Below are 19238 nucleotides of genomic sequence, written 5' to 3' on the forward strand. Positions count from 1 at the left end.
GATAATTTTGTATTTTTGTTATGTCTGGTGATAGCAAAGAAGGTGGCCTGGTGATGGCAAAGAAGGTTGAATGAAAGGAGCTTCTTGTAAGCCTATGATATTCAGTTGGACCCACTGGTTTGTTTTTAAGAAATTTACTACAGTCTGATCTGTCATAGACATACACTTCTTTACCATCTTCAATTAGTGGTACAGTAAGAAAACTAAAATTGTTCAATGGTGAACCTATCTGTGCTATTTTGAAAGATCTAAACTGTAGAATCACATCAATACTTTGTTTACAAAAGATGAATTGAAACCATTCATTCCCCAAAACAAAATAGGGGAAAAGAATGTAAGGTACACTTGTTGCTTTACATGAATGCCAGTTGTTGGACTGTGATTGGGCCACAAAGATCACCCAAAGATTGGGAAGACCAGATAGAGTCAGCTAGCAAAACATTGACTGCCTCTGTAGGGTCATAGAAGTCCCACCACACATGAGTTGTAGGCTCATCACAGACCATCTCTTCTGAAATACACCTAATCCTACCACCATACATTCCATAACCACAGCAAGCCCACCTGACTTCCTCAAACCCATACCGACCCGGATGGGTTATAATCTCCATCATCCCACTGTATACATCACAGAACACAATTTCTGCATCGGATAACTCCAAGCTGAGCTCAGAAAGTCTCTTGGAGAGCATGAGGTTGTACTGAACTATATGCTCATTGATCTCATCAACACAATGTCCATCCCCGGCCGCCGATCCAACCCGATACCTGTGAGACTCATACAAGATCCGTGGGCTGCAACCCAATGGTCCAATACCCATACACAGTATCTTCCTCGCATCTGCATTGTAAAGATCCTTAACCACCCCAACCATCTGGTTCACCAGAATCTGAGCGAACCCAGTTGGACCAAACCTCATCCTTACGTCAGAGAAATTACTGGAGAAGAGGTTGATGTAATCGTCTTTGCCAAAGGAAAGATAGAACAGAGAAGATTTTATGAGTTCTTGAACTTCTTCTCTACCCAGTTCGAGCTCTAACAACTGAATCGTCTCAAGAGCTTGTCGCAACTGCTGATTCAGAAAACCCAATTCACCGGCAGTTATGATCGTCGCCGGAGAAGAACCAAAATTCAAACCTGAGATGAGATCATCAGTTGTTCCATTTTGGCTGTCAAATTGGGAGATTTGAGGCAAACCCATCTTCTCAGCAAGCAATTGAGGAATGAGGGTTGGTTGGGAGCCATTACAGGGGAAAAGGAAAGAATCTTGACTGAAGAGACTGGGAAAGAAAGAGACATGGCCGCAACTCACAGAAGAATCTCCCATGATGAACATTGCAGAGAGGGAGAGGGGTTCTTGGGGAGTGGGTGCGACAGGGAATTGACCAAGAACAACGCCTGAAGCAACAAAGAAGAGGGCTAGAAGAAGAAGAAGCACAGCTACCCATTTGGATTTTCTTTGATCGATCATCTTATTGATGTTCTTCAATTTCTGCTGGTAGTCTCTGTCACTGAAGCATCTCTTGTTTCGCAATTTCGTCATCTTCTTGATTGAAGGCTCTCTTGCTGGTTCTCTCGAAATGAAAGTGAACCAATGAAGAGCCTTTCATATTTCCATTTGAACGAAAGGGTCCCTTGGTTTTGAAACCGGCGTGGGTTAACTGGTTGAACCGAGCAAGTACGAACCACGGTCCTGTTGTTGGCAAAAGGAGGAAAAGTCGGGATCTGGATACCAACAGTACTCTTTTTCTGTTCGATATTAGATGAAACCGGAATTACCAGTACTCTTTCAAAGGTGTAAAACGAAAAACAAACAGAGGATCACATATTACCTTGATGAAGCTTTTCTCACGGCGGAATGAATCTGGTTGTCTTATGTGTCTAATATGCACGAACAGTGACGATCAAAACATTATGGCAATCATGTTAGGCAAATTTCCACCCTTTAAATCCAAAGATATCAATAGAGATCTTTTTGAGATTAAGTCAAAAGCTTGTTTTGTTGTGACCAACCCTTTTACTTAGAGAGATTGACAACTAGGTTTCCTAATCCTATACTAAGTGCTCACATTGCCCCGCCACCACCACCACCACCACCTAAATTACCTTTCCACCACCACGCAACCTCCCTTGCTCTCGCCCCTTGCCACTCCACCTTCTGCAGCCGTCCATCCCCTCTACAACCTCCTCTCTCCTTCTCCCTCACCCCCTTCATAACCATCTACCGTTGCGACATCGCACTGGTAAGATGCTTGGAATTCGCCTATTGTGCCTGTTTGTTGTTGTGGTGGATGCACTACTTGTAATCTTCGAAGCGACTATTGGAGCGGTGTACAAATCACTGGACATGTACATGAGGCAATGCTCCAGTGCTTGTGACGACTAATCATATGAAAACTTTTCATTCTTATGAGACGACGGTGGTGCCTGAAACGACCAACAGAGCTTGGCACCTTGTGCAAAACTTGTGACATGTTTCGCTCCGTTCGTGACAGTGGCACCTTGTTCGAGGCCAGCGGCACACTTCAGTCTTTTGATGACAGTGGGGTCAATAACGACGCCTACGCCCAATGATTTTTTTAACGCATTGCCCTTCATTGGTAGATCACCATGTTTGGGGCCGTATGCATACTGTAACACTATCTTTCATCCTACCAATGTGTCAGCAGTTTGTTTGGCATGAAATTGGGTTTGCAAGGAAATGATTGTTTGCCTGACATGCATCATAAAAAATGGGTTTTATTATTTGTTTGATGATGAGGTCTTTAATGGTCCGTTTGTATAAGCTGTGTCTACAATGTATTGTCTCGGGAAGTGGTTTCTTTCACCCCATCCCTAATCAAGATGACCTTGGCAATGGTTTTCGATCAATTTCCATTCCTTGATTCTGAATAATATGTATCCAAACCTAATGTTTATCATACCTTTTATCTGAATTATGGTATAGACGAGCTTGAGCCCTTCTTACCTATGGTTGAATGGAGATAAGAGCGAGAAGAGCTGGGATAGATTAACATATGAGAAAGAAAGGTTAATGGAATAATTCGGATAATAGGGCTTTATCGAGGAAGCCTTGCCTCCCTACTCACTGAGTAGTTGGTAATAATCAAGTCTACTTCTTCATTAATCTGTTACTAATATATAGCATACTACTTCCACATCCAGTTACATAACCCATGCTATCCACGTCCTCTCCCATTACATCCCACTAATAATAACCTCCTACCTCCACTAACGTTACATGTGATAATGGACTCAATACTGGAAAATATAATAACTAACCAACTACTAAGTAAGGAACAAATGGCTGACCCATCTATGCTCATGACCTCATGGCTGACCACATGCTTACGTAAGACTCCCCTCCTCACCATGCATGCACGTAACATGCTCCATCCCTCTTAAGAAAAGGGCTTGGCCTCAAGACCAGCTTCAGGAAATTGAACCTTCATCATCTCGAAGTCTTCCCACGTTGCCTCGGCAGGAGAAAGACCGTGCCAATGAACCAATAGTTGTACCCGATGCCTTTGGATTCACCTATCCAGAATGGCCTGCGGCTTTGGGTGGAGAATATCTTCACCACCTTGGAGTGTTGGGAGTTCATCTTGAATCTCATGAAGGTTCCCAATCTGTTTCTTGAGTAAGGAAACGTGGAACGTAGGGTGAATCCGAGAACCTTCAGGCAAGGCAAGTTTGTATGCTACTTTTCCAATACGTTGGATGATATGGAATGGGCCGTAGTAGCGCGGGGCCAACTTATGAGATTTCCTTAATGCCAATGTAGTCTGTCGGTAGGGTTGTAGTTTAAGATATACCCAATCATCGACTTCAAACTCCCTTTCCCGATGATGTTTATCATATACCCGCTTCATTCTGCCTTGAGCTTCGGCAAGGTTGGCGCGCAACTCCTTCAATTTGCGATCTCTATCGACCAACTGCTGATCCACGGCCTCTACCTTAGCTGTTCTAGGAATGTAGGTGAGCAAAGTGGGTGGAGGGCGTCCGTACATGGCTTCAAAAGGGGTGGTTTTCGTAGCGGAATGCCAACTTGTATTATAGCAATATTCAGCCCATGCCAGCCACTTACCCCACTCTTTTGGGTGTGAACTTGTAAAACACCGGAGATACATCTCCATCGTCCTGTTGACCACCTCACTTTGTCCATCTGTTTGGGGGTGATACGCTGAACTGAGGTTGAAACTTGTCCCATTGAGGCGAAATAACTCTCTCCAAAAATTACTGGTGAACGTGGGATCTCGATCACAGACTATAGTTTTTGGCATACCATGGAGTTTGAAGACGTTTTCAAAAAATAGTTGTGCAACTCCTACTGCCGTGTACGGGTGAGAGAGAGGCAGGAAGGGGGCATATTTAGATAACCGATCAACAACTACCAATATGGTTGTCTTCCCCTTAGAATTAGGAAGACCTTCTAGGAATTCCATGGAAATATCCTCTCATATCCGTTCAGGAATGGGAAGCGGTTGTAACAGACCAGCTGGAGTAGTTTGTTCCGCTTTATGGCGTTGACACGTGTCACATTGGGCTATTTTCTCTAAAATAGATTTTCTCATACCTGTCCAATAAAAGGTGGTCCTTATCCGTTGAAACGTTTTCTGATAGCCTTCATGCGTACTGTTGTGGAATTGGTTAATGATTGTACCAATGAGTGGAGAGTTTTGTGGGAGATAAATTCTCTCCTTAAAAAAGACCAATCCATCTTTGACTGCCCATGGCCCAACGGCTTCTCCTTCATGAATATTATGAATGAGTTGAGTCATTTCAGGTGAGGACTCATGCTCCTCTTTAATAGCGGCTACCCACTTCGTGAGAGGGTGAGAAAGTGCAGCTATATTATAGCTAACCGCTTCCTCTTCACACTCGAACTCCTCCCGTCTTGACAACGCATCCGCCACCACATTTTCCCTTCCTTTCTTATATTCTACAATAAAATCATAGTGCATGAGTTTATATAACCACTGTTGTTGGGCCGGGGTGGTTATTTTTTGATCCCATAAGTATTTCAAACTACGCTGGTCGGACCGCACCACGAATTGCCTCCCAATTAGGTAAGAATGCCACCTCTGAACTGCAAGAACAAGGGCCAGGATCTCCTTTTCATAAGTGGACATTAGGAGGTTCTTCCCTTGAAGAGCATGGCTAAAAAATGCAACGGGCCTATCTTGTAAAAGAACTGCTCCAATACCTGAACCACTTGCATCACACTCCACAATAAAAGTTCTTGAAAAATCCAGCAGTGCTAGAACTGGAGCTTGTGTCATCTCTTCCTTCAATTTTTGGAACGCCACTTCTGCCATTGGTGTCCATTTAAAGCGGTTCTTCTTGAGCATTTGAGTGAGTGGAGCCGCAACCTTACCGTAATTTTGGATAAACTTACGGTAGTATCCGGTCAACCCAAGGAACCTTCTCATGCCCTTCACGGTTCTGGGTTTGGGCCAACTCATCATTGCTTCAATTTTGTGAGGATCCACTGCGACACCTTCTTCAGATATGATGTGGCCTAAATAATGAATCTTCTGTTGACCAAATTGGCACTTCTCCTTCTTCACGTACAATTGATTGGTTTGTATAATTGCCAATGTGGTCTCCAAATGTACTAGATGTTCCTCCCAAGTAGCACTGAAGACTAGAATATCATCAAAGAAAACCAATATAAATTTTCTGAGATGTCCTTTAAATACCTGATTCATAAGTGATTGGAAGGTGGATGGGGCGTTAGTGAGCCCAAACGGCATCACCAAAAATTCATAATGGCCATGATGCGTTCTGAATGTCGTCTTTTCTATGTCCTCAGGTACCACTCGGATTTGATGATATCCGGACCTTAAGTCAAGCTTGGAGAAGTAACGAGCACCGTTGAGTTCGTCCAATAATTCATCAATCAAAGGAATGGGAAATTTATCTTTTATGGTGATCCGGTTGAGGGCCCGATAATCCACGCACATCCTCCATGATCCGTCATGCTTCTTTACTAGGATCACTAGCGATGAATAGGGACTATTGCTGGTACGTATAATGCCATTAGAGAGCATTTCAGTTACTAACCTCTCAATCTCCCGTTTTTGGAAATGCGGGTATCGATACGTGCGCACACAGGTGGGTTGGCTGTCCGACTTAAGAGGGATCCTGTGATCATGAGATTGAGCTGGAGGAAGCCCTTTTGGTTCGATGAAGACTCTTTGATATTTTTCCAACAATTGTTGTATGTGAATGGAAGTGAGACCCTCCCTTTTGCAAGATATGGATGCTGACATGGAACATAATTGCAATAGGAATCCAGGCTTCTCATTCTTAGCTTCTTTGTTAGGATCATCCACAACTCTATCTGAGTTGATGGTAGTTATCCCTTTGAGTGTGACTTCTTTCCCTTTCTCTTTGAACTTCATTATGAGATTAGCAAAATCCCATGTGATGGGGCCTAACGTCCGCAACCAGTGAGCGCCCAACACCACTTCATACCCTCCCAATGCTAAAAGGAAGAAATCGGCTAAGATGGGAACTCCTTGTATGACTATTTTTACTCCCGTGCAAAGACCTAGACTTGCGATTTTCTCTCCAGAGGCAACCATCACTTCAAACGGTTGCTCGTTTGTTGGGTGCAAACCGATTTTTTTGGCCAATCTCGTACTCATAAAATTATGTGTACTCCCTGAATCGATGGGAACGGTAACTGCCATGTTTCCAATGCTTCCCGCAACCCGCATTGTCTCTAGAGCTCGACTTCCAGAAATTGCATGTAAAGATATCTCTGGAATGTCTCCTCTTTCCTCCACGTCTTCGTCGTAATCTGTCGTAGCTATAGCCTCCTCCTCTTCCTCCTCATAGAACCCTTCAATCAAGAAGAGTTTTTTACAGCGATGGCCAGGCACAAATCTTTCATTACAGTTATAGCAAAGCCCCTTTGACCTCCTCTCTTGCATCTCGGTGGTGGATAGGCGTTTAATTGGCAGCGTTACCCCGCTCAACATGTCCTTGTTGGTAGAGACCGTCTTGCGTGGTTCAAATGAAGAGATGGGACGCCTTTGGGACATGTTTCGCGCTTCTTACAACCTGGCCAACCCGATGGCTGCCGATAGCGTGGCGGGGCACCCGACCAACACGTCAGCCTTAATAGTCTCCTTCAAGCCGCTTATGAAGCAACTGATTTGGCGGTTTGGAGGAAGATATCCCACCTTCGACAAGGTTCTCTCGAACCTTGCTTGATAATCTCGGACCGAGGACGATTGTTGCAATTTGGCAAGTTCTCCAAAAAAGTCTTGAAACGGTGTCGGGCCAAACCACGAGTGCAAGCCTTCACAAAAAGATCTCCAAGTCATGTCTTCTTGATCTTGCTTGTAAATTTGGTACCACATTTGAGCTTCTCCTTCCAAGTGAAAGGACGCCATAGCAACCCGTTCCTGCTCGGGTGTTTGGTGGAAGCAAAAAAATTGTTCTACTCGACACACCCAACTGGCTATATCCTCATCTCCGGTGTAACGTGGAAAGTCCAGCTTCACTAGCTTCGGTGCATATGTCTGCTGTGACGAGGTCGTACGCACGGTTGTTCCTTGAAGAGGATTTCGAACTCCACCTGTATTTTGCATAGAAGCTCTCGAGTTGTCCCCTACCTCTCCCTCAATGGGGTTCGGTTCGGGTAGACTCATTTTCTCAAAAAATGCACTGAGTTTTGCTAAACCTTGCTGCTGCCCGTCAATTTTGGACAATATCTGCTGTTGTGTGTCATTGAGAGTGCTAATTTCGCCTTCTAATCTTTGGACTTGTTGGTCCATCCCTCGGCTCTGATACCAGGCTGGTATATACGAGCTTGAGCCCTTCTTACCTATGGTTGAATGGGGATAAGAGCGAGAAGAGATGGGATAGATTAACGTATGAGAAAGAAAGGTTAATGGAATAATTCGAATAATAGGGCTTTATCGAGGAAGCCTTGCCTCCCTACTCGCTGAGTAGTTGGTAATAATCAAGTCTACTTCTTCATTAATCTGTTACTAATATATAGCATACTACCTCCACATCCAGTTACATAACCCATGCTATCCACGTCCTCTCCCATTACATCCCACTAATAATAACCTCCTACCTCCACTAACGTTACATGTGATAATGGACTCAATACTGGAAAATATAATAACTAACCAACTACTAAGTAAGGAACAAATGGCTGACCCATCTATGCTCATGACCTCATGGCTGACCACATGCTTACGTAAGACTCCCCTCCTCACCATGCATGCACGTAACAAATTATCTGAATTAAGTTTCTTATTACCAAAAAAAAAAAATGTACAGTACACTAGTTTCAAGTATGGACCAAGCATTTGTTCAGTTTGTGATGGTTAGTTGTCACAACATTATAACAAGGCTCTCCTGAGAGAGAGAACCTCTATTTTGTCTATATGTATAGGCATTAAGTACTAAATCTATAACTTTCCAGATATTGCTAAGGTAGCAACACACTATGCCATGCCATGGTTCTCCCATTAATCTATCTCTTCCCCTCTCAAAGTCCTTTTAACTCATGGAATCCTGCATAAGGAGAAAAAGAAGCCAAGAAAGAAAGCTGCAAGTAATTGTTTGATCTATGCAGAAGAGGAGAAACAAGGAGAATTCACTCACTTTTTTAAAATCAACGTTCCCTTTGATGTGTGTATTAAGCTCAATGTGGCACTTGTTGGGAAGCTGGCAGGCTGCCTCAGCCTTTAGATCCGAATACTTGGCGGCTGCCATCTCAATGCACTCGCATGCTTGGCGCCGGTCGTCTACTGTTGGCACCATCTCCTTGATTCTTCTCACCCCAACGCAACATCCCACTGGCGGCCCACCCTCCTTTCTGGTTAGATACGCGATGCCGTTGGACAACTCCAACTCAACTTCCCCGCATCTCACAGCTACCTCCCCTGACTCCATCATCATCTGGACCACCTATTGGTACAATGTCTTATATTCCGTCACAATTTAATCTAGGGAGTACTGGTGCAGCACCTTGACAGGCATGACGGTGGTCCCGCTAGCCGGTTAGGGGGCCATGGAGGTTGCAAGGGGGGTAGGAGGCCCCCCTGCATAGTAGGGGTGTAGGATTTTTCGCTATATATTTGTAGCGATGGTTTCTTTCTCTGTAATGCAAGCAATACTGAGAGGTGTGAGGACGAATGCTATAACCCTATTCTCCATTGATAGTGAAGCAGGATTTCATCTCACCAAGGACGTAGACAACCTTGTCGAACCTCATAAATCTGTGTGCATTGTTTGTTCTATTTTTCCATTATCTTCTACATCGTTTTAGGATTGTGTTTCTACACCACCACCATGACTACAACCAACATAACACATATCAACTATACTCCCTTCATATTTTTGTGTTTCAGTGCTTAGTCATGTTTCTCCATGGGTAAATTTCCGAGTGGGAAGGGTACATATAGAGAGAGAGTTGAGAGGAGAGAGTGAATGCTTGGTTCCAATTTATGGTAAGGATGTAAACAGATAGTCGAAAATTTGAATTCGATTTGCATCCTTATCTGTCTAGGGCTACAAGAGTATCCATATCCGGTCAAACGGTATCCAAGTCCAAATTCAAATAATCTAGAAAAATAATTATCTGATCGGAATAGATAAAAAACTATAAAATGTTAACTAAATAATAATCTTGAGGGTTACTGAAGTTGAGACATGATCTAGAGATTGAGGGAAAGAGCTAAGATAACTGAAAAACATAAATTGAAAGAAAATCATTCTGTTGTGGTAGGAAAAGTACGGGTTACACAAGTCAAGGATGTAAATGGATAGTTGAAAATCTGAATTTGATTCACATCTATATTTTTTTAGGGATATTTTCCATATCTGATCAAGAAATATCTGGATTTAATCACATCCGATTCATATTCGATTGGTTTCTAATTTAGGGAAGTGGCTGTTATAGGCGCTTTTGGCTTCTTTCTCCCTCCTTTGCAGCAATTCAGGAATTTACATTTACATTGACAGAGGTTGGTATATATCTCCAGTTGAGAGGGAGAAGAGTACCTAAATTAGAGAGGGAGAGATTGTTGCGTTTTGGGTATATGTGATTGATATCATGCAAAGGTTCTGACTATCAACTTACATGGTTACATATGCTTTTGGCACATACATGTAAGGAAAAAATTTGGCTATTACCTGGGTTGCAACCAAGTAGTTGCAATTCTTACTGCCAACCAAAGAAATAGAATAATTCACTTCCCTCTAGGGTTTATAAATACCCTCCTAGGTTTGGTGTTCTCCAAAATGCCCTTTAAGATTCCATTTCCTTGGCTACCACAGGGATTGCAGCTACTTGGCTGCAACCCGGGCAACAACTAAATTTTATTCACAGGTAAGAATGTCAATCGATCGATTTCATAGGCTGAATCGGATTCGGTTGGTTACTAGGCCAATCTGAAATCAAACAATTAAATTTGTTTCAAATTTTCGTGGATGGATTTCGATTTTGGTTTGATTTGTTCCAGTTTAAGATAGTACTTACTATCTTTGGGTTCTAATGCAACACCGCAGCCTAGTACCTTAGTGGATCTATTCTATTACATGTATTCCTAGATTTTATATCATAGCATGACATAAGGAAGTAGTTCTTATTGTATGCCCCCAAAATCATAGAGCATTTTTCTCTCGATGATTGAGTTGATTTGCAAGCACTCTTACTTGCAGCTGGATTAATAGAAGATATGCATATGTAATATGTATCTATAGAAAATATTTCACCTCATCAAAATTATTTTCTATCCCATTTATTTCATCAAGAAACAAACTTGTGAGCTGGCTACTATCAGTCTGGTTCGGTTTTGATTTTTCCTTGCAGATATAAGGAAATCAAAAAGATATATTTTTTTTTTGGGTGGTATTGGTTTATTGTTTCTTATTGGGTTACTATTGATCCAGTCTCGATTTTTTATTGGATTCGGTCTGCTTTACAGTTTCAGTCAGTTTGATTTTGATTTCTATCGGTTTCATAAAAACCTAACCCAAAAGCAAACCGATAAATATTGGGTTATGTTTGGTCCAAGATAAACCGGTTGGTTTCAATTGGGCCGATCGGTGAATTTTGACTCCAAATAAAAGATAAGTTAGAAAACGTTTCCATGCAAAACCGGTTTGAACCAGGTACAAGACTTGTCTGGCTTTCTAGGACTATGCTTTTAATCTTGAATTGTTAGGCAGGAGTAGCCAACTAGCATGTAATCGGTATTAGTTCGTTTAAAGATATAACATGTGGAAATTGAAACAGAAATTGAAACAGAACTGAAATCGAATGGCAGCCTCTTTTTCAAACCAGAATCAAACTCGCATTGTTCGGTTTTGGGTCGTTTTTATTCGGTTCATTATTCCATTTTGACCCAGTTTGTATTTAGTTTGAATAAACATTTTACATCTTCACCAACAAAGAAACTCCCTTATTTATTAGGATCATAATTAACCAAACTTTTTTTAAACATTATAAAGGAATAAAATTTAGCACCCAAATTGATTAAAAAAATTAAAGAGGAATCGAATTATTCGATTTGAACCAATGGTTTCAACGTGAAATCAAAATCAAACTGGTTTGTTTCGATTCAGTTTCAAACAGCCGGTTTAATATTCGTTCTAGATTGACACAAGACTCGTCATCAAGGACCATGATGAAAGATCAATGCTATCATATTTTATTGGACTTCAATAAACCCATTAGGCCCATTGAAGCCAACCCATTCAAAATCATACATAACATGGTCTCATTCAGCAATACAAATAACTAGCTAAGCGTGGCCTAGCCATGGCCATCAATGGCTTGGCCTTGGGCATTGTCATCCCATACACCTCATCAGTATCAATGTCCTCCGGCCTCAACCCCTCCGGCGGGCTCCAGTTGAAGCAATGGAATAGGCGAGCCAGAGCCATCAAGACGAAAACGACGCCTAACGGTGCACCGGGGCATTTCCTCTTGCCTGCACTAAAGGGCAAGATCTTGAAATCATTCCCATGGCTTACTTCAACCCGGCTCCCGTCCTCCGAAAGATGCCTCTCCGGCCGGAATTCCTCGACGTCATCCCAAATATGGGTGTTCCGTCCAAGTGCATGAGTGTTGATGAAGACACGTGTCTTGGCAGGGATATAATAGCCGTTGATCTTTGTTGATCTAATGGATTCATGTGGAATGAGAAAGGGTCCGGCCGGGTGCATTCGGAAGGTTTCACGGACAATGCACCGTAAGTAGTTAAGGTGGGGTAAATCTGATTCAGTGACCATACGTTCTCGGCCCACAACTGAGTCCAGCTCTTCCTGGACTTTTTGAAGAACCCTTGGATGCTTTATCACTTCTGCCATGGCCCATTCATTTGTCACTGAAGATGTGTCTGTGGCAGCAGCTATCATATCCTACAAGAAGGAATAAAAATGGTCACCAACAAAATGGGCTTCTAATGGGCCAGAGGGTGTTGACTTATTGTAGTAACCTAAGGTTTGGGCTCAAATAAAACCTGAGGAGCCCAGGCCCAAATAGATAGACCTTGGTATTAAACTGAATCATGAAAGAAGCTAACCTGAATTAGAGCTTTGATCTCCACATCATCCAAGTTTTTCTTGCCTTCTTCACCAGGCAAAGACAACAAAATATCAACAAAGTCCATCCCTCCTCCATCTTCTTCCACCGTCCTCTCTCCTCCCTTCCTATGTTCCTCAATTATCTTCATATGGAACTCATCCACTCTCTTCTCCACTTCTCTCATCTTCCTCTCGCATCCGAAAGGATCGAACCACCTCCAAATGGGAAGATAATCACCTAAGTATATTAACCCAAGAAGCCAAAATAACTCATGGGTTATGTGCATGAACTCCAGAGCTTCATCCGGTCCAGCTGATTTGTCCCCAAAATATTGCTTCCCTAGCAACATCCTAGTAACATTATTCATTGAAAATGCACCCAAGACTTCCCTTAGGTTAATGGGCTTACCAGTTCGAGATTTGGCCCATACATACCGTACTAGGTGTTGGGCTTCATGAGCCCGGTGAACTGCAAATGAGTCCAGTCTCTTGGTCGTCAGTAGATGTTCCATGCATATTCTCCTCATTCTCCTCCAATTTGGGCCTAATGGTGCCAATGCCACATCCCCACACCCATAAGCGAGGTGAACGGCGGCTAAGGTTCGAGGTCGAGAGGCAAAGATGTCATCTTGCCGGAGAAGTATTTCGCGTATCATCTCGGGGTCATCGGTAGTGATTGCATCAACACTTCCAAGCCGTAGATAGACCAAGGGCCCATACTTCTTGCAGAAGGCTGCGAAGTCCTTATGTGGTAAAGGGCCCAATTGAAGAAGGTTACCAACAATGGGCCATCTTGGTGGACCTGGAGGGAGTTTCCCTGTATTCTCAAGGGGTTTCTGAGCTAGCTTGAGGTATAGAACAAGAAAAAAGAGAAAGGAACTAATAAGAGTTGAGGCCAGACCCAATATGCCTAAATCCATCCGGGCTGTTAAATGATGCTTCTATTATTCATGAAAAGAGCCCTAAACTTAAGCAAGGGCTTCAACTCTGAAATATCAGATCCAAAAAATTTCTATATATGTGCCAAACAATGAGTCTTGGCAGTTAATTAGTAGTGATGGTGTCACACTACTGGCATGGTTAAGCTTATTGAAATCACCTATATATAAAGATCAATGTAGAATTACCATGATCTTGGCGTGCGGCAGCGATTATGTGGCATTACAGATGGATTGTAGCGTGTGATTCGCCGATCATTCAATGGTGATGTTTTGGAAGCATGAAGTGAATGGTTGCTAAAGCAAAAGTATAGCTACTGAACTAGAAGGAAACCAGTCATGGTAGGTGATACATGCTTGAAGTGATGGCTCTCTAGTCTCCTTCCTACTTCAGTGAAATAAAAATTGCATGATTAGTGAACATAAACTTGGGCTCTTTTCCTGGGTCATCATAACTTGGGCTGGCCTGAAACAAAATTGGGCTAAAATTTGAATTACAACCATTTTACATCAGTAGAACAGATGCATTTTGTTACAACACCCTAATGGACAAGCTTGGGGAAGCTGGTCTTGAAGAAGTTAAAAACATTTTGGTCTAAGATGTGAAGGAAAGTCAACACCATACACTTGGAAAGGCGCAAGAAGGGAAGATGACCGAGAGATGGCTCTAATACCATGTTGGATTTCAACCCAAAAGCTTAAAATTATAAGTGGAGAGACTAACAAATATATGAAGATGCGCCAAAGGTCCTAGACAACCAATGTGGGACTATAATTCTATGACTCCCAACATAATGCAAAAGGAGTTGATGCTAATGCAACCATTTATTGTATTTGCATAAGTGGGCTTATCTAGCAGGGCAAGGTTGTTGAAGTGGTTGAGTTAATAGCTAGGATCAGAGAGTAATAACTAGGATCAGACAGTCAAAGTGTTAATATTAGCATTTGTACTTTGAATGAAGAAGTTATAATGTGGTTAGGGAAATGAGTGGAAAGGATCAGTTATATACACTTTTCTTGGGTTGAAGACCCAAATGAAATTACCAGGGATGAATATTGTAATTCATATACAATTAATTACCTAATGAGTGCGCTGTATACTGTGCAAGTTGATGAAACATGTATATATATATATATATATATATATATATTATAGGAACGGGTATCAACGGTATGATTAGTGTTGGTAGAATGAATGATCATTCCAAATTGTTTGACTTAAATGGCTGGGACGCTCTTCCTCAATCAGTTCCTTTAGATAGACCGGATATTACATTTTTCTTGTGACATAATTATAATTTGAGTCTAGGGATGTTAATGGATCGAATAAGAATTAAATATAACACTATTCGTATTTACATTTGGTTAGTTTTCGAATGGATTCAAATAGTTCTAGAATCCTATTTTTCGAATACGCATTCTTCTAAATAGATATGAATATGAATTGAATATAGATTTTCGACTATCCATTTACATCCTTAATGGAGACTAGATAGTGGAGTTGTGACTCTGAACAACTATTTGCATTGAGCGGCGGAAAGATGAAGAAAACAAAATTCAAAAAGATGAGAAAGTAAAGAGTTGAATCTATTACCCAAGTAGGGTTGATGTTGAAGCGTTTGTTTCTATAATTACATAGATGTTCTCATGCTATTTATTTATTTTTTTATGGGAAAATTACGCTCTCCTCCTATGTAGTTTGCCGAAATTATATGTGGATCTAAGGGTTTGAATGAATTACGTCCCCCTCCTCTGCACTTTCTAAGATTCTTACAATTAGGTCTAATCAGTTAGTATCCGTCAAATTGGGACCATTAGTTGATGACATGATCTAATATAATGATATCTAATACCCAAAATACCCTTTTTGAACTTACCTATATGCCCTTCTATTAAAACAAAACAAAGAAGGATAAAGAGATCATCTTCTTCAACCTTTGTTTTCTTCAACTTCCAAATGTCAATGGCTTCCAGATGTCAACCTATGTCCAACCTCAGCCATTGTCACTGATCTCAACCATTGTACCTTTTGGTTCCAACTTCCAAATGTCAATGGCATCCGGATGCTCCTGCCCATTAAGGAGGTTTACCCATATAGAAAGACTTGCAGTTTAGACTTTAGATTGATCCCCACCTCTTTTCCAGCCGGCGATCTCCCACTTGAAGAGCTTCCAAATTGATCAATCCTCTCGGGGAAAGAAAAATTGAACGTTGGAACAAGCTACACAAAAAAAGAGATTCAATAATTCTTCGTTTGAATTATTTCCACTACCCATTCAAAACAGGCTTTGATCGAAGTCTATAGCGTGTTCCTTACTTCAACCTATATTCCCAATCTCTTTTTTCTTCAAACCGCCGGAGAAAAGTTGTCAGAGGTGACAATGGCTGCCAAGGAAAAAGCCAAGGAAGCCACCTCAGATTAGAGCGTCGGAGATAAGTTATCGGAGGTGGCAATGGTGCCAAGGAGAAAGCCAAGGAAGCTACCGAAGAAAAGTTATCCGAGATGGCTTGGCTGCCAAGGAGAAAGCCAAAGAAGCCGCTTCTGTTCTCCCAAATCTCGGCCAAGGCCTCTCTACTTCTACCCAATCACCGACACCACCACTAGTAGATACCCATAGGGCAACTCCGGCGGAGGTAGGGTTTGCTATCGGAATCGAGAGAGGAATTTGCATTTGTTTCGGTTTTGGTCATCCTTTTAATTGGTGATAACGGAATTTGAAATCCAAAATGCCTACTCACAAGCAGTCTGCAGATTCTCTTCATTTTCTTCCATTTTCATTATCTGGGTTGTTTTAATTTTGGTCTTAAAAAAAGATTGACGAAGTGGAGTGTAGAGGTGAATAGTGCAAGAGGGTATAATGGTCCCATCCTATTTAGTTGGTTTTTCACTAAAAGGTAATATGGTCTTTTGGTGTTTAAAACTAACAGTATACTAACACCATTAATGCTAGAAGAGAGGGACGTAATTCGTTTAAACTCTTGAATCCACATGTAATTTCTGCAAACTATAGGAGAGGGGGGCATAATTTTTCCTTTTTTTTTTTTTTTTTTTTATTAAATTTCTTGTTAATTATTACAATGAATAGATAAGAATAATTGAGTATTATAGATAGAGGAAGAGTTCTTTGTCTAGGAGTATGGCTAACATGCCTGCCCTAGACCCAATCAATGCCCCCCTTTTGGTATCAATGGGGGGTAGGGAGTTATAGGGAGGATGGGAGAGATAGACACAAGGTTACAAATCTAAACTTTCTTCCTAAAATATATTGTGCTAGAGGGTTCCCTAGAAGGCAAAGTTGCCACAACACCAGCATAGGGGCCAATGGGAGCACTAGTAGAAGCATGAATAGAGGAGGAATATCTTCCTTTTATGAGGGGTGGGGCAGTCATTTCATCCCCCACTCTGTGGGAACTTAAGGGCCACATTGCATTTTAGGCTTATTTTTCCCATATAGTATTTATAAAAGTATTATTTAATTATATTTTTATTATAGGATCTCTTTTTTTTTTTTTTTTGCTAACGACGAGTATCCAGGTCTTCGCCCTAACTAGTTCTGCGGGCCTACATTGACCCCACAACCGCATGGACCGAGTCATATCAGGGTTGAATGAAAAACCATGCAACTTTCACTGAAAGCAGTGAAGAGCACTGAACACCTCCGTGTGAGTTGCCTAAGGTGTGCCTAGTGCGAGTTGAACTTAAGACATCCGAGTTTATGGCTCATACCAAATTCACTGTTCACCAAACATGATCTAAATAGATTGGATATTACTCACCAAACAGGATCTAAATAGATTGGATAATATCCAATCTGAAAATGAAATATTGGTATCCAGATTTGATTATCTTTCAAACAGATTCAAATAGTCTCTCAAAACCAACTTTTTAAATATGGATTCCCCAAAATGAAATATCAACAAGAATTTTCGACCATCCATTCACATGCCTATTTGAAGCGTTTTTTATATTAGAAACCTTTCCTTCACGCTCTGTCAGGTGGAGAGATAACGTGACTATTTTGGCTAACTCATAAAAATATCATGGTTTGGATTAGCTACATGTCAAATTTTAGAAACTAATTCAATTAAATAATCTCCCATGTATTACCATGCATTCCATATACGTCCGTACACACCTATGATATTTTGACAACTAAGCCGTGCACTCCCATATATACCTAGATTTTCAAAGCTATATTTTTACATGTGGCAAACTCTGATAGTACTAAAACTTAACATATCAGTAAGAGACCTAGGAACCACGTCCATAGAATTTGCCCGTGTCTAATCTATCATATGGTAAATGCTGGCATTTAAAATAAGCATGTAGAAAAGATTCCTACCAGAAGGCTAATAGGTAGTTTAGGTATTGACGTGTGTGTGTGTAAGAGAGAGAGAGAGATAAATTTTAACTTATTTTCTAATAATAATAATAAAAAAAAAAAAAAAAGCAAAACAGTCTCTTTATTCTTCTAAACTTTATAAGGTATTTGTTTTGTTAAAGGGATAGATAATGTGTCCATTATGACCTTTAGATAAAGAGGACATGTTCGGATTAATCAAATGTAAAATTTGGTTTAATCCAATCAAATACCCCTTCCTATTGACTTGCATCATATGTATATCTAGTGATCTATCCATATACTTTTGACCTTATCATGCACTCTCCCAACTTTGGTTATAAATGAATGCTTTTAGATAAGAAAGCCATAAAAATGGACAACTCAAATCTATCTTCTGTCTTCTACAAACATCACAGACAATTATGACACTGATAATTACAAGAAAACATTATGTTAAAAAAAAAAAAAAAAAAGACTCCATAGAACTTAGAACGATGCATGGAAGACCTGAGGATCAGCTATCTACCAAACCTCCTCCCCTTAAAAGTAGATATAATTTTTTATGAATTTTTAATGATTAATCATGTCATTTTCAAAGAGAAAAATGGCATGTTAATATATTTGTCGGCAACAGTGATTAAATCGTTTACAAGAAACTTCTTCTTGATTTTATCAATATTTTAGATTCTATACACAAATAAATAGACCTTACAAGAAAAGCTATTTTGAAAAACCTAATTAATTTTTTGCTCAGAATTTTACATCCACTTCCTAATCTTTGATATAAGGGAAAAGAGTCTGAGACACGAGGAGGGTAAATTGGCTCTTTCTCTCTCCATATGAAATAACCCCACTGTCTCTACCTATCTCTCTCCATATGAAATTACCCACTTCCTTTCTACATATGAAATTATTTTACTACGCCTCACTAGTATGCATGCTTTGTCGCTTGTTTGGAGGATTATCTCCCTCCAAAAAAAAAAAAAACCCTTTAAAATGTTACAACCAACCACATAATAGTGCAAGGATAACTCCATGCGATTGAAAATCTGCTGAAATCTTTCTTGTCCATTTCAGTCTCATATGAGCAATGAAGTTGAATAAGATTAAAAAGATTTCTCATGGAAAGGAGAATTTTCTATCCGAAAGCATGGCTCCTCCACCAATGTTGGGCCGATGAAAGTACTTCTAGAAGTTATCCATGATAGACTCCTCTTTCCTAAACTCATATTCTGTTCACATGATGAATTGCGGCCCGACAAAGCCACGATCACTACTACTCAGTCATGACGTTGTAGAGCGTGGGGTGGCCATCCCAGTTCTCACAAATCATTGGTTTCAGAGGAGGGAGGAGAGGATGGGAGAGAGAGAAATCACGTTTGCATCCTACCA

At 40.9% G+C, this 19238-nt stretch overlaps 2 protein-coding genes across 2 annotated transcripts; both read right to left on the reverse strand.

The window, feature by feature from the left end:
- Positions 1 to 257: 257 nt before the first annotated feature.
- On the reverse strand, positions 258 to 2370 carry LOC122065201 (GDSL esterase/lipase At5g08460-like). Its single transcript, XM_042629015.1, has one exon. It carries the CDS (start codon positions 1542 to 1544, stop codon positions 354 to 356), a length of 1191 nt encoding a protein of 396 aa, XP_042484949.1. The 5' UTR covers positions 1545 to 2370; the 3' UTR covers positions 258 to 353.
- Positions 2371 to 11597: 9227 nt separating this feature from the next.
- LOC122065199 (cytochrome P450 703A2) lies at positions 11598 to 13485 on the reverse strand. The gene is made up of 3 exons (XM_042629013.1): positions 12975 to 13485; positions 12565 to 12905; positions 11598 to 12400 (listed from the first exon to the last, which is right to left on the reverse strand). The coding sequence occupies exons 1-3, from the start codon at positions 13483 to 13485 to the stop codon at positions 11762 to 11764; spliced, it is 1491 nt and encodes a 496-aa protein (XP_042484947.1). The 3' UTR covers positions 11598 to 11761.
- Between the last annotated feature and the right edge of the window lie 5753 nt (positions 13486 to 19238).

This window comes from Macadamia integrifolia, unplaced genomic scaffold (assembly GCF_013358625.1).
Source record: "Macadamia integrifolia cultivar HAES 741 unplaced genomic scaffold, SCU_Mint_v3 scaffold1921, whole genome shotgun sequence".
NCBI lineage: Eukaryota > Viridiplantae > Streptophyta > Magnoliopsida > Proteales > Proteaceae > Macadamia > Macadamia integrifolia.

What these genes read in the sequence shown, in the direction of transcription:
- LOC122065201 (XM_042629015.1), bottom strand. Translation starts at nt 1,544, where the DNA reads ATGACGAAATTGCGAAACAAGAGATGCTTCAGTGACAGAGACTACCAG.
- LOC122065199 (XM_042629013.1), bottom strand. Translation starts at nt 13,485, where the DNA reads ATGGATTTAGGCATATTGGGTCTGGCCTCAACTCTTATTAGTTCCTTT. An exon ending in ATGGGCCAAATCTCGAACTG is followed by an intron (nt 12,906 to 12,974) that starts GTAAGCCCATTA and finishes GGATGTTGCTAG; the next exon opens with GGAAGCAATATTTTGGGGAC. An exon ending in AGATCAAAGCTCTAATTCAG is followed by an intron (nt 12,401 to 12,564) that starts GTTAGCTTCTTT and finishes TCCTTCTTGTAG; the next exon opens with GATATGATAGCTGCTGCCAC.